At 53.5% G+C, this 12311-nt stretch overlaps 2 protein-coding genes across 2 annotated transcripts; one reads left to right on the forward strand and one right to left on the reverse strand.

Annotated features, from left to right (window-relative positions):
• The first annotated feature begins 1127 nt into the window (after positions 1 to 1127).
• COCSUDRAFT_54399 (DUF1348-domain-containing protein) lies at positions 1128 to 3054 on the forward strand. The gene is made up of 5 exons (XM_005644601.1): positions 1128 to 1354; positions 1444 to 1495; positions 1630 to 1741; positions 1868 to 1955; positions 2257 to 3054. The coding sequence occupies exons 1-5, from the start codon at positions 1172 to 1174 to the stop codon at positions 2371 to 2373; spliced, it is 552 nt and encodes a 183-aa protein (XP_005644658.1). The 5' UTR covers positions 1128 to 1171; the 3' UTR covers positions 2374 to 3054.
• Positions 3055 to 4723: 1669 nt separating this feature from the next.
• COCSUDRAFT_18781 (RNB-domain-containing protein) lies at positions 4724 to 9441 on the reverse strand (the record flags this gene model as incomplete). The annotated part of the gene is made up of 9 exons (XM_005644602.1): positions 4724 to 4942; positions 5247 to 5339; positions 5660 to 5848; positions 6334 to 6453; positions 6942 to 7105; positions 7462 to 7606; positions 8144 to 8337; positions 8725 to 8966; positions 9326 to 9441. 9 exons carry the CDS (start codon positions 9439 to 9441, stop codon positions 4724 to 4726), a joined length of 1482 nt encoding a protein of 493 aa, XP_005644659.1.
• Between the last annotated feature and the right edge of the window lie 2870 nt (positions 9442 to 12311).

Here is a 12311-nt window from a genome sequence, read left to right on the forward strand (position 1 = left end):
TAACGAGCACAATTCCAGATCTACAGCGGGGATGGGTATAGGATGCCCAAGGCTTGTGGCTGAACGAACGAGTCTTCCTTTTGGGTTTTCTAAGGAATGTTCTGGGACTTCAACATCACCTGTTAGCATGCCAAGCGTATGAGCTTATCCGCGAAATTTGTTCTCCCAACAGACCTTCTGGACACGCCCTTTGTTTCACCACAAAGTATACTGTGCCTTGGCCTTTTCCAATTCCCAGAGGACAGTTCATGGAGAGACCGGAGCAATTTGGAGACCTTTTACATAAGCCATTTAACGATGACTGGACATATTGCCACACTTCCTTAGCCTGTACAACAGGACTCACTCCTTGTACATATCACAGCCCTTAGCGTGCAGTCTAGAGCATGCATCTCAGTTTTTGGTGTGCTTCCTCAGGCGTGAATGATTTCTACTCGTGTGCTTTATAGTAAAGGACCCGCAGGCCCTTAAAGGACTGTTTTGCGGGTTAGATTTCTCAATGCTCTGCTGAGTCATCTGTCTGTTTTCTGCATGCTTGCTGGTTGGAGTTAGTGATAGCGTTGAGAGGTTGAAAGGTATTTCACAAGGAGAAGCTCTGCCTGGGCTTGGACAATGAAGACTGCGCCACATGGCAAATCAAGAGCTTCAGATTGCTGTTCTGCAATGTATTAATTCATGCATGTTGTATGCATGACACTAGGCGTCCTTTTCCAGACTCGTGGTCAGGACTTTGTCCTAAGCAAAATTCGCCTGAGGTGATCCAGGATTGATACACTGTGCTTGCCTTGATTTGGTGATCGAGATCTCAATGACGTGGTGACCACTAGGAGCGTTCAGTTCAAGGTAAAAGTTATTGCCAGCCTGCTGAGTGGGCTAAGTCAGCTGACTTCAACTCGGGGCTGTGCACACGTGCAAGTGCAAGCGCATGCGTAGGTAGGAATGTAAGTTTTGATGGACTATTGCTCTCTAATGACCAGCCATCCCGAGGGCTTTGTGTGTTGCAAGCACAACTCGGTGCCCTTTCCCAGGGGCACGTTTCAAGCCAAAGTCCAGAGGAAGCTTCCTCAGTTGCGGAATCTGAGGGAGCATGACGTAAACTTTTTGAGCGAGGGCAAAATCCTGCAAAGGTCTCAAGAAGACACTATAAGCTGGCAAGCTAGACTTTTTAAAGATGATCCTGTTGGTAAGCCGCGCGCTTTGCGGGCAGCGCCTGCCCTTGCAGCACCTGGGCATTGGCATCCGATCTCGTGCACGTGCGTCTCGTGTGTTCGCAACTGTAGCGGAGGAACCCATCAAATACCCGATTCCGCCTTTCACGGAGGAAACGGCCCTGCAGAAGACCAGGGCCGCCCAGGTTTGAGTTCCTTTTCTGCGGCACGTTGTTGCAATGCCCTACCCATGGGACGTCTCTCCAAGATTCTGAGGGGTTACCTGGGCTTTCAGGATGCATGGAATACTAGAGATCACAACAAAGTGCCGCTGTCGTACACTCCAGGTAAGCCATACCCGTCAGGTGCACACGTTGCAAGCTGTCCCAGGGAATCGGGCTGCACAACGAGGAAGAGGACACTCTAGTATCAGGTCATGTAATCTGCCAAAATTCACTTTAATCCAACATTTCGGCTGCAGACTGCGAGTGGCACGTGAGTGAGAAGTTCTTCTCGGGGCGCGAAGCGATCACCGCATTCCTGAAAGCCAAGTGGGAGGAAGAGCTGGACTACAGGCTTGTCAAGGAGCTGTGGTGAGTGGGAGATACTTGAATGACCGCTTTTCGATTCCAATCCTCCTTTGGACGGTCTTCTACAGTCCTAGGGTGATAATATTGTGAGGATGCTGCTTGTCTTGGCTGAGCGTTGGTGTTCTGCAGGGCCTACAATGGCAACCGTATTGCTGTGCGGTTCGAATACGAATACCATGATGCGGATGGCAAGTGGTTCCGCGCACACGGCAATGAGGTGATCCTCTTCCCCTGTCTTGCACCTGCCAACCACAGTACATCACTCGTCATTGCTTGCTGCACAGGAGCTACACCATTTGCTGCGAGCATGCTGGCTCATGCCCTAACAGACAGCTGCAAGAGCCCTGATCAATCACTCTGCTGTTCCTCAAGTGCCCAAGGGGTGCTATCGCCATCCCCTTGTAGTGTTTAATATCTCTTGGAAGGAGTGAGGGTGAGGGCCTTTGCATAATGCAGAAGCAAGACGCCTGATGTTTCAGCAATTCAATATGTGACTCTGCGACTGGTGTGGCATGCAGAACTGGGAGTTCAACGAGCGCGGGCTGATGCAAATTAGGGATGCCTGCATCAACAAGGTGCCCATTGAGCAATCTGTGCGCCGGCTCAAGGGCTGGGAGGTGCATGACGATAAGTGATGTCAGCAGCACACGCCATGCAGCCATCGTATTTCACCCGCACCTTCCATGCTCGGTGCAAGGAAGGTGCACCTTGCTGGCTGCATCTTCACAGCCGGAAGAATGTGGGCGCATAATCGTTTCAGCATTACTCTTTTGATGTTAATGCTGCAAGTGCCGCATGCAGCAGCTTATGATGTGGAACTGAAACAGACAATTTCCTGAGCACTGCCTCCTGGGAGCATTGCAGCAGGGGATGGGATGAGCAGGGGTTATTCAAAGGCTAAATGAGTTTTCAGTACCCCCTGGAATGCGTCAGTTACTCGGATATTGTACTGCTCGCTGGCCTTTGCTCCCAGCAGTAAGTCACTTTTCAGGGTGATCTCATTGTTGCTGTTAGTCCTGTGTCATTGGTGGCAACTCACTGTCAATGCCATGGAGACCAAGTGTCTCTACCCTGGCGATGTCAGTCGATGCTATGCTTACATTGATACTGTCTGCATGTCAGAACTGCCTAATTTTCCAAATTCGACGGCCTGCTGAGCAAAGCGGGGATCAATATTTGGCCTTACATGTGGTCAGCTGAGTTTTTATGCTGTCTATGATAGGTTCCTTTTGCGTTCTGCTTGCTGGCTTATCGCGTGCTTGATGCATGTACTTCCAGATCCGTCAATTTCAGATGTGTAACCGCCAAGTATTTTCCACACTGATCTGCTATGACTAATTGTCCCACATGATTGTCAATATTAGTGTGCAAGATTGCAAAATTGAACTGCAGTCATAACAAATGTGTCAATCACAATGGTCACATGCTTATTATAATAGGTAAGTCATCACCAATCCTGTCGCACATGTGCCTGTGCAAATGACATCACCGATGCTTTTAAAACTCTCCCCAGCCGCTAATGGGAGGCTGTGGAGCATGCTGACCAAATCACAACGTCAGTCAATATTATGCCTCTACGTATGGCACACACATATATAATATTAATGCAGTGCCTGACCATCAATTTTTGGAACGTACTGGTCTTATGGTCTTCAAGTCATGCAAAAGCAACGCTCTGACAAACAATGTCATAACAGCCTGTCATACATTTGTCACCTGACCCTCAGCTCTCTCAATGCTTGGCACATGCAGCCCCAACCAAACATTAAGCCTCTGTCACCAACAATCAGCCAGACTGGCATGCATACAAGCAATGTTGTCAATCAGAGTTCCTGGGCCGGGACTTCATTTGTACTTTGGATGCACAGTCCTTGATTGAGAGGCACCACATCCTCTTATCTCTGATGCTTGGTTTGTCTTGATGTCTGCATCTCTCCTTCTACAAACCATCCTGACGTCACCTTGAGAGATAGAGGCGGGCACAGGGCATCACAGCCTGGGGTGAATTTGTCATGAGACCCTCTAGCTTCCATGACGCTTGACGCACAAAGCCTCACAAGACATCGGCCTCCGCTGCCAATAATCAGTCATCCTTGTGTCATCTGGGAGATGGACAGGCGCGCAAAGGGCACACCATCAGTGACACTGACATCATCCGGAGAGGTAGAGGCGGGGCAAATGGAACAGCCAAAGTTTGTGGCTTGATGCTCGACACCAGTAACCTCAATAACTGGCCTCCCCCGCCAGCAATTAGTCAGCCTGACGTCATCCAGAGAGATACACGCGGGCGGAGGCCACAGCCAAATCTGAGCCTCCGACGCCGGCAATCAGTCACCCTCACGTCATCCGGAGAGGTAGAGGCGGGCAAAGGGCTCGGCGGGGCGGCCGCTGGCGCCGTGCTGCCGGGCAGACACTAGGACGGGAACGCGGCTGAACATGCGCAGCTGCAGAGGCAACGCCGCCGGCCGGACGTCCCCGCGCGCGTTACTGATGTTGTCCACGTCGGCCAGCACGGCCGGGTGCGGCCGAGCCGCGTCGCTGTCTACCGCAGCGTTCCTGGGCCGGCTGATGTCAAGCGTCCTGCACAATCAAAATCATATTTTTCACATGGCTTTATTCACGCCTCCCCTTGACAGGGCGCAGTCCAGATGACTGGCTTGACTAGTTCCGTGTGCAAACGTCCATGCTTCCTCTTCTGCTAACGCCGATGTGCAAATGAGCAGCCGGTCTTGAAGCTCCTAGTAGCAAATCTTCAGCATTGGCCTTGTCAGCTCAGCAAGATGCACTATCGACTGGGCACCTATCTACCAGCACAGGCCTTCTGCATTGCTGCTTCTACTCCCAGAACAAGCCCTTTCGCCATCGAAACAAGACAGTCTTGACAGCTCCACTGCATAGCCCCCCCGCCCTTTGCCTTGACAATGCAGACGCAGAGCCTACAGGCTCGGGAGGACACGGAGTGGCTTCTCAGCAGGCAATGCAATGCTATGCCACCAAGAGCAAGTGCACCCACTTGGCTTTGGCGTCCCAGTCGCCGTATACGGGTGCCGGCGCGATGTCCTCCACTTGGATTCGCAGCTCGATGCCAATGTCGGGGACGTAAACATCTAGGAATCGCGCGCCGTTGAGACCCATGACAACGCCCTCACACAGCACCGGCCGCCGCCGCAGCAGCACCGCCAGGTACAGCCGCGAGCTCGCCTCCTGAGACGCGCACACTGGTTTTTGAGTTTGAACTCAAATTTGTGATTGATGATTGACACTGGATACAAGTGTCAATCATATCCACTGTCAAAAGCAATGATGTAGAAAGCTGACTACATTTGTACCGTTCAGCAATGTGCAGAGACCATCGCAACAAGCACACATGCTGCCCGCAGGGTGACAGCAGCTGCCTGAGCCTCTCGCGACCTCATGAAGGCGCCAGCGCTGTAATTTGAATGCCTCCCAAAAGGGTGTGTGACCCCCTAACAAATCATAGGTGTAGATAAAAGGAGCAGTTACGTACTTGGACCATTTTGGCGGCTTGCTTGCGGTCGTTGCAGTGGGCAGCCACGTCAGCGCACGCCTTGGTGGCCAGCAGGCCCTGCTGCTCGCACCACTGATCGCTCGGCTGCGCTGCTGCCAGCTCCCCGCTTTCTTCTGCAAGAAATAACGAGATCCAATACTTACATCCTCGCGCCTCCAATCTTTGAACGTCACAGGCAAGCATGCACCACCTGCATGAGCTGAGGAGCATCCTGGCAGCAACTGACAGAAATGTACCCCAAAAACGCCATACGCATAGCGTAAAGTCACAATGAGATCCTTGTATACAATGGGCTGTGTGCTGGCCATGTGAGCTGCGTACATCATGCCCGAGCGCTGCCACAGCTGCTCCTGTGCTGTGATAATACCAACCGTTGGATACAGCAATGGAACGTCAGGCAGGTAAGTTTGAGTCATCACTGACTCACCAAGCTTGAGCGCTGCTGCGAGCAGGCGGTGCACGAGGATGTCGGGGTAGCGGCGGATGGGGGACGTGAAGTGGGTGTACTCGGGGAGCGCGAGTGCGTAATGAGCCCAGTCAGCAGGGTCCTCCACCTCGCCCGTGCAGAAGTAGCGCGCCAGCTGGCCGCCACATCAGCGATCAGTCAGCACACAAGTAACGCCGTAAACCCGGTGGACAGTCAGGGTGGCACAGGCCCAAAAGGTGCCCACTACCTCGTTGCCAAGCGTCACTGCTTCCTTGTCACTTCACGCCAGGCCAGCACATGAGCAATGAGTAAGCACAGCAGGCGGCACAGGAAGCTCATGGATGTTCAGGGCTGGCATGGTCAGGTGAACAATGCACTAGGGGATGTACAGCTCCGGTATTGTCCCAGATAGTGCCCACTAGCTTGTGTCCAAAGTCTTGCTGCTTTGCCTGAAGGAAGCTAGTGGAAGCTGATGATATATATAGCAGAGCCAAGCCTTCATTTGCTTGTGGCCTTCCAAGACCACCTCAAGAAGGTGTCCAGCAGGTGCGCCTGAGCTAAGCTGTGGCCTTGTGGACTGTGCAGGTGGAGGCACAGGACAAAGGTGTCATGAGCGAGCCGAAGACATGAGTGGCACACCTGCATGGGTTTGGTGGCGAGCAGCTGCACGATGTCGAGCATGCGCGGGTCCGGGTGGCCGCGCAGAGCCGCCAGCGACGCCTGCAGCGACGCAGCCGATCCGACGTCCACATTCACATCCTGCCACAGCAATTACTCACTCTGAACACCATGCTGCCAGGGAGTATTTAGAACAAGTTGAAGTATTGTAGACAGATTCAGTCACCCCTGATGCTCTGTGCAGCGGGGCAGCAGGATATGCCGTTTGCAAGCGCAGGCATCTCTGTTGTTCCTGACAAGAATATAAATGCAGTTACAGCTGTGTAATTGGTTGGCAAACACCCCTATACCACCATTTCAAGGCTGGCAGCTTCCCGTGTATGCCTCGAGTCGATGAGCACGATGTCACGGGCAATGCCTGCGAGGATGGGCGCGCCTGGAGACAATGTTGACATAATCAAGAGTGATGCCAGCAGGCATCGTTGACTAAGGAGTAACAAAGCATGACTAACAGGGCCAGCGGCCGTGGCGGCAACTTGTCTGCCGTGCCCAGGGTCAACTTGACATGCTACACTCATGATTGATGCATGCATGATTTCATGACTGAGCATTAGTGAGCCGTGATTAACCAGGCCGGCGGCGGTGGCGGCGAGCTCCTCCATCTTGCGCTGGTGCGGGGGCGGGTGGCGGCGCAGGAGGGCGCGGTCAGGGAACGCCCCCGCGATGAGGGCAGCTATGCTCATGTTGGCCAGCAGCATGAACTCCTCCACCAGCTGGTTCGCCTCCCTTTGCACTGCAACAGCCAGAGGGAGAATTCAATGCTCTTGAGCATGGATATCACCAAGAAAGAAAGTACTTCAGTTCCATCTCTCAAGCAAACAACCAACCATGTCTGCAAATGAGTGACAGAGACTCTTGAGTGACGGGACAGGCTTGCAAACAGTCCACTGCAAAGAATCATTGAGCAAGCTTGACTAAAGATGATATGCCAGCCTGTCCAGTCACTCCTCACAGGTTCAAATTGCTGTATCCTAGCGTTTAGACAGCTTCACAATCCGGGCGGAAGCAGTTTTCTGACACTCCTGAGGTCCGAGCATTCTTTGCCCCATGTCACAAGGGGCAGAGGTAAGGGGTGTTTAAGTTAGTCACCGTGGGGCTGCGCATCGCAGGGGTTGCCATCGGCGTCGAGCGTGAAGTTGAATTTCACGTTGTCCAGTCGGAGCGCCCCGTTCTCAAAACGTTCCCTTCGCCGCGCCGCCGCAATTCGGTGGAGCGCCAGCACGTCCCCGACAACCTGCGCGGCAGCTGCCATATCTGAGAGCCTGTTTTGGCACTCCGACATCCAGACTAGACAGGGTATCACTCGTTTATATACCCCCCAGAGGGTACTAAAGACCACTAGTAGTCTGTAGTACCCCCTGCTCTCCCTGGTCAAGGGGAGCAAGAGAAGGACCACTTATTAACCCCATGCTTAGATCTCAGCTTGCACTGCAGGCTCTAAGCCAGGTCCAGATCTAGCTCACAGGCAGCCTTGCTTGGCAGGTTCATGAGGAGAAATACCTGCAGCTTGCATCTGCCATTAAGTACTCAGGCAACCCCATCACCCAGCACAAAATTAAACTCAAACGGACAACAGGCAATGAAACTGCACTCAGAGATATACATCCAGCTGTATAGCACAGGTAAGTGGACTTAAGGACCTATGCTGTTCAGGTGAAAGCAAGTCCCTGAGTGCAGCAAGCTCCCAGCACAGAGACAATGCTCTCCAATGTGCAATATACTCGTGCATCTGAGAAGCGCCCAGCGAGGTTCCCATTATCGAGGGGCGCACTTGGGGCCATGTGTGGGGTCTGGAGAGGGCGACAGGGGGCTTGGCGGTGTCGAAGGTCCCCTCGATCATGGCCTGCGCGTGCTCGTACGCCAGCTTGGCGCAGGTGCGGATTACGGTGCGTCCCGCCCACTGACTCAGCACCCGCCCGTCGTCTGACAGGTCCCAGATCACCGAGAATGTCAGCCGGTCCACGCCTGCAAGAGAACTTCACACACTTCATCAATTCCTGTGGACATCGTAACACGGGAATTTGGCAGCTAATGCCTGATGACAATACAAGATGAATCCGCTCATGCTTTGTCATGCTGATGTGTCAGTGAAGCATGAGAAGGGCAACACACAGCCCTCTTCATCAAATATACCTGTTGCCAGCCTTGTCCAAACTCAGTACAGCTAATTGATTCCAGTCACCATTGAAAGCATGAAACTAAGCAAATCTACATGAGCAACAGGATTCCCTCCTTGCTCTTGCAACATAGCAATGCCCTCAATACTCAATTTTGCACTGGGACACGGCCCACTGGCAGCAAGCAGCAGTGCTATTTTCTGCATGTTCCACCGAGACCGGCATGAGGACTCACCCGGGTTGAGCGAGCACAGCTCCTCGCAGAGCAGACGCGGCAGCATGGGGATGACACGGTCGACCATGTAAACGCTCGTGCCCCTCTCCTGCGCCTCCTTGTCGAGCGCCGAGCCGGCCGCCACGAAATGCGCGACGTCCGCGATGTGCACGCCGACGCGCCAGCCGCCGCCGGCCGGCAGCGGCTCGATGGATAGCGCGTCGTCCAGGTCTCGCGCGGTAAGCGGGTCAATGCTGCAGATCCTGCAAGAATGCATCGGACATTACGCAAAATCCTGTCTTTTACGTGCTGCGCATGTGAGCTGCTGATGTGGGCGGGGCCGCTTGGTGCACAAGCAACATGTGGTAATCCTCAAAGTGCTGAATATTGTGGCTGCAGAGGAGCTATCACAATCTATTTGATGTGACTTGGAGGAGATGTGCATCGCTGTGCCTGTTGACACTGAGTGCCTGTTTTGGGGAACAAGTATGGAGGACCGAGCAGGCGCTCAGCTTTGTGTTTATTTATTATGGCCAGCCACACCACTTGTGTACTGGCAGTTCCCAGTGTGATGGGAGGTCTGAAGCTGTTCATATCGTAAGGAATGGATCAGGGGCCGCACCTAGTGGATCGCAGATCCCGCCGGCGCATGATCTCATCGTTACTAATGCTCCACGGCGTGGCCGGGAGGCAGGCCATAACGGCGTCGCTGAACGGCTCGTCCGTCACAGCCTCCATGTGCATCATGGCCTGCCCACAGCTCACGCAATTTGAAATATATTTTAAACGCATTTTCCACTCGCTACAAATTCAAGATCCATAGTACTCAGCCAAAGACAAGTTATTTAGATCCTCTCCAGTCTGCCCGTTCCCTGCTGAGATCACCAGTGTGATCACATAACCTCTCCTACCCCAATAAATTCCATGAAACGCCCGTGTCTACTCGTTCACATCCCTTGGGAAGTTCTCTTGCTTCCTTCATCACTGCCTTGCTCCATGTCATGGGTAACACCGCACCTTGCATATAGTAATGCTCCCAAACCTTTCCATTCCCAGGCGAATACCACTTGACCCTCTCTTACACTTGTATCACTGCACTACATGAGGTGATAAAAACAGCACCCCACCTTGTTCTCTGTGGCCAGGCAGCCGGCCTGGCCCAGGCTGGAGCGGATCTGCGCGAGAGGGAACGCCGCGGACGCATCCCAGCTCTCGATCATGCCGGACACCAGCGTCCGCTCGCTGCTCACCAGGTTCTTTGCCTCCGCCTGCATGCCACGTCACAGTTTCAATAGTGACCCTCTTCTGAAATAAGGAGCAGCAGGCATTCATCACATGCTCTCTAGCTGCACTCTCAGCACTCTATAAGTGACCACCTACACGCATGCATGCCACACTGGGCCATGGGAATGAAACTATGAAAAACATCTACATGTGCAACCATTTATGCCATGCCAAGCTTCCTATCGCAGTCTCACTCCCACCAGCTACTGGCAATAATTCCAGGCAGAAACGAGAGAACCTCTGGCCTGCTAGGGGAATACTCTCCTTTCTTACAGCCAGTCCGGCAAACAAGGCTTTCCCCAGGCATGGCAGCACTTCAAGACTATGGTGACATGGCTAAAGTGCCAAGACAGAGAAGGCTGGAGGGGGGTTCTTGAGAGGTTGCTGCAAACGCACCCAGCACTGTGAGCTGTAAGATGCATGTAATGGCAATGCAGTGATAGTGACTATGATATGGAGGCACTCGCCTTGAGTGAGGACTTAATGTCCGGCGGCAGTTCCGAGGATCGGACGAGACAGCGGGGCAGGCGGGGGTCGCAGGGCACCAGCAGCAGGGCGTTGCCTGCCGGCTCCTCCTTGAGCACCCCCACAATGGCCCCCCGGCGCCGCGACGGCTCCAGAACGGCCACCACTTTTGCCGTCGCGCGCAGCTCCGGCCGCTCCAGCAGCCTGCACGGAAAATCATGACTGATTATGACTACTTGTGACTAACTGTTTCAAGAGGTCTGCGTCCTTCTCAAGGCGGGGCAGCCCAGCCATCAACAGCAAGATGCTGACGAGGGTGCTTCCTGCTTGGCTGTCACTCTTTTGCAGAGTTGAGGCAGGAAATGCAACGGTTACTTCACAGTAGCTCACGCTGTGACTTGTGCACTGGCATGCCAGATGCAGCAGCTGCAGCACTTAAGGTAGCTTCTGTGCATGGTGTTCGCAGTGATGCTTGAAAGACAGGGCCAGACACGGGTTTGTATCACTGGCTCAAAATTGCAGCCACTCACAGGGCGCTGATGATTTTGAGGGCCTCGTCCGACGAGCCAGCGTCTGCCCAGGGGGGCTTGGAGCCGTTGCCAAAGGCAGCTTCCAGCTGGGCGCGCGTAGCTTCCACCAGATCCGCATGCGTCCCGCTCAGCCGCGGCCCCTCCTTCCTCCTCCCATTCTTTTTCCCCTGCCGCCCCTCTCCGGCTGTGCCGTCGCTCGGGCCGCACTCTACAGACAGTCCATGCTGAGATATTGAAGCTCAACGCTAGCTAGCAGGAAAGCTTGTGGACACTGGCTGGTTCAATTATGAGTGAAGTGCGAGCTAGCATCACATTATAGATGAGACGCTCAGATGTGGCGGTAGTTGAGAGAACAGATGGCTCTGGATTCATGGGCACACCTGCAGCCTCGTCTGGCGCAGCCGAATGAGGCTCAGGCGTTGAAGGAAGCTCTGCGCACGGCACAGCGCTTGTGGCCTGCCGATCTGCACCGCTCCGCTCTGCAGAGCCGGCCTGCCCACATGGGCTGCCCGGTTTGGGCAGGTCCAGCGCCGCAGCCGTCAACGCTGCCGGCGTGGAGTGAGACGGGTGCAGGGCGCTGCCGTCGGCACCGGCCGACTTCACTAGCGCGCTGGAAATGAACCAGGAGCTCGGCGGCAGAATTTGCAGCGCTACTATGTCCCCTTCCACCGCCCTGTTCTGCGCCACGGAGCCCTGCAAGCCCACACCAGTGCATTCAGTCATTCTTACTCTTCAGTCTTTATTATTATTATTATTATTACATTAGACACCTTTTGAGAGCCACCTGAGGCTTATTGGTCTTGTAGGCAGTCTGTCACTGCCCATTTGTCATATCACACACTTCTCATGTGTCTGGATTCCGTGAAGAATTTGGCAATTGTAATACTGTTGTGGCCCAAAAATGCATGCAAACACGCATAGTGCAGACACAACAAATTTCTGAGTACTTCTCCTTCAATGCATCGCCCATTCTTCGATAATGCAGCTGTCACAATGGAACCTCTTGCTCCACTCCTATCACTAGAGTTTTTAATTGGAGAAGCTCTCGGCAATGCAGCACTCATCGAATGACAAGGGGCTGTCATGTACACAAAGACAGCATGCAGAACGTGCGGGAAAAGGCTGTCTTTGCGGCTTGACCATGTGTCTCAAACACGTCAGATCAGCGTATTTGTGACTGTTGGAACATGACACCGCCTGTTTGTGGCTGACAATGGTGTTGACCAAGTCACATCAGCTCAGCTGCGCACTCATAAAGGCTTGTTTATTACAGAACCACACTTGCAAATTGTGGTCGGGATGGATTTGAAGGGTGAGATTGTACGGATC

This window comes from Coccomyxa subellipsoidea (assembly GCF_000258705.1).
Source record: "Coccomyxa subellipsoidea C-169, whole genome shotgun sequence".
Taxonomy (NCBI): Eukaryota; Viridiplantae; Chlorophyta; class Trebouxiophyceae; family Coccomyxaceae; genus Coccomyxa; species Coccomyxa subellipsoidea.

Excerpts from the sequence above, each read along its gene's own strand:
- COCSUDRAFT_54399 (XM_005644601.1), top strand. The coding sequence starts at position 1,172 with ATGATCCTGTTGGTAAGCCGCGCGCTTTGCGGGCAGCGCCTGCCCTTG. Across the intron at positions 1,355-1,443 it reads AGAAGACCAGGGCCGCCCAG|GATGCATGGAATACTAGAGA; the intron begins GTTTGAGTTCCT and ends CTGGGCTTTCAG. Across the intron at positions 1,956-2,256 it reads TCCGCGCACACGGCAATGAG|AACTGGGAGTTCAACGAGCG; the intron begins GTGATCCTCTTC and ends TGTGGCATGCAG.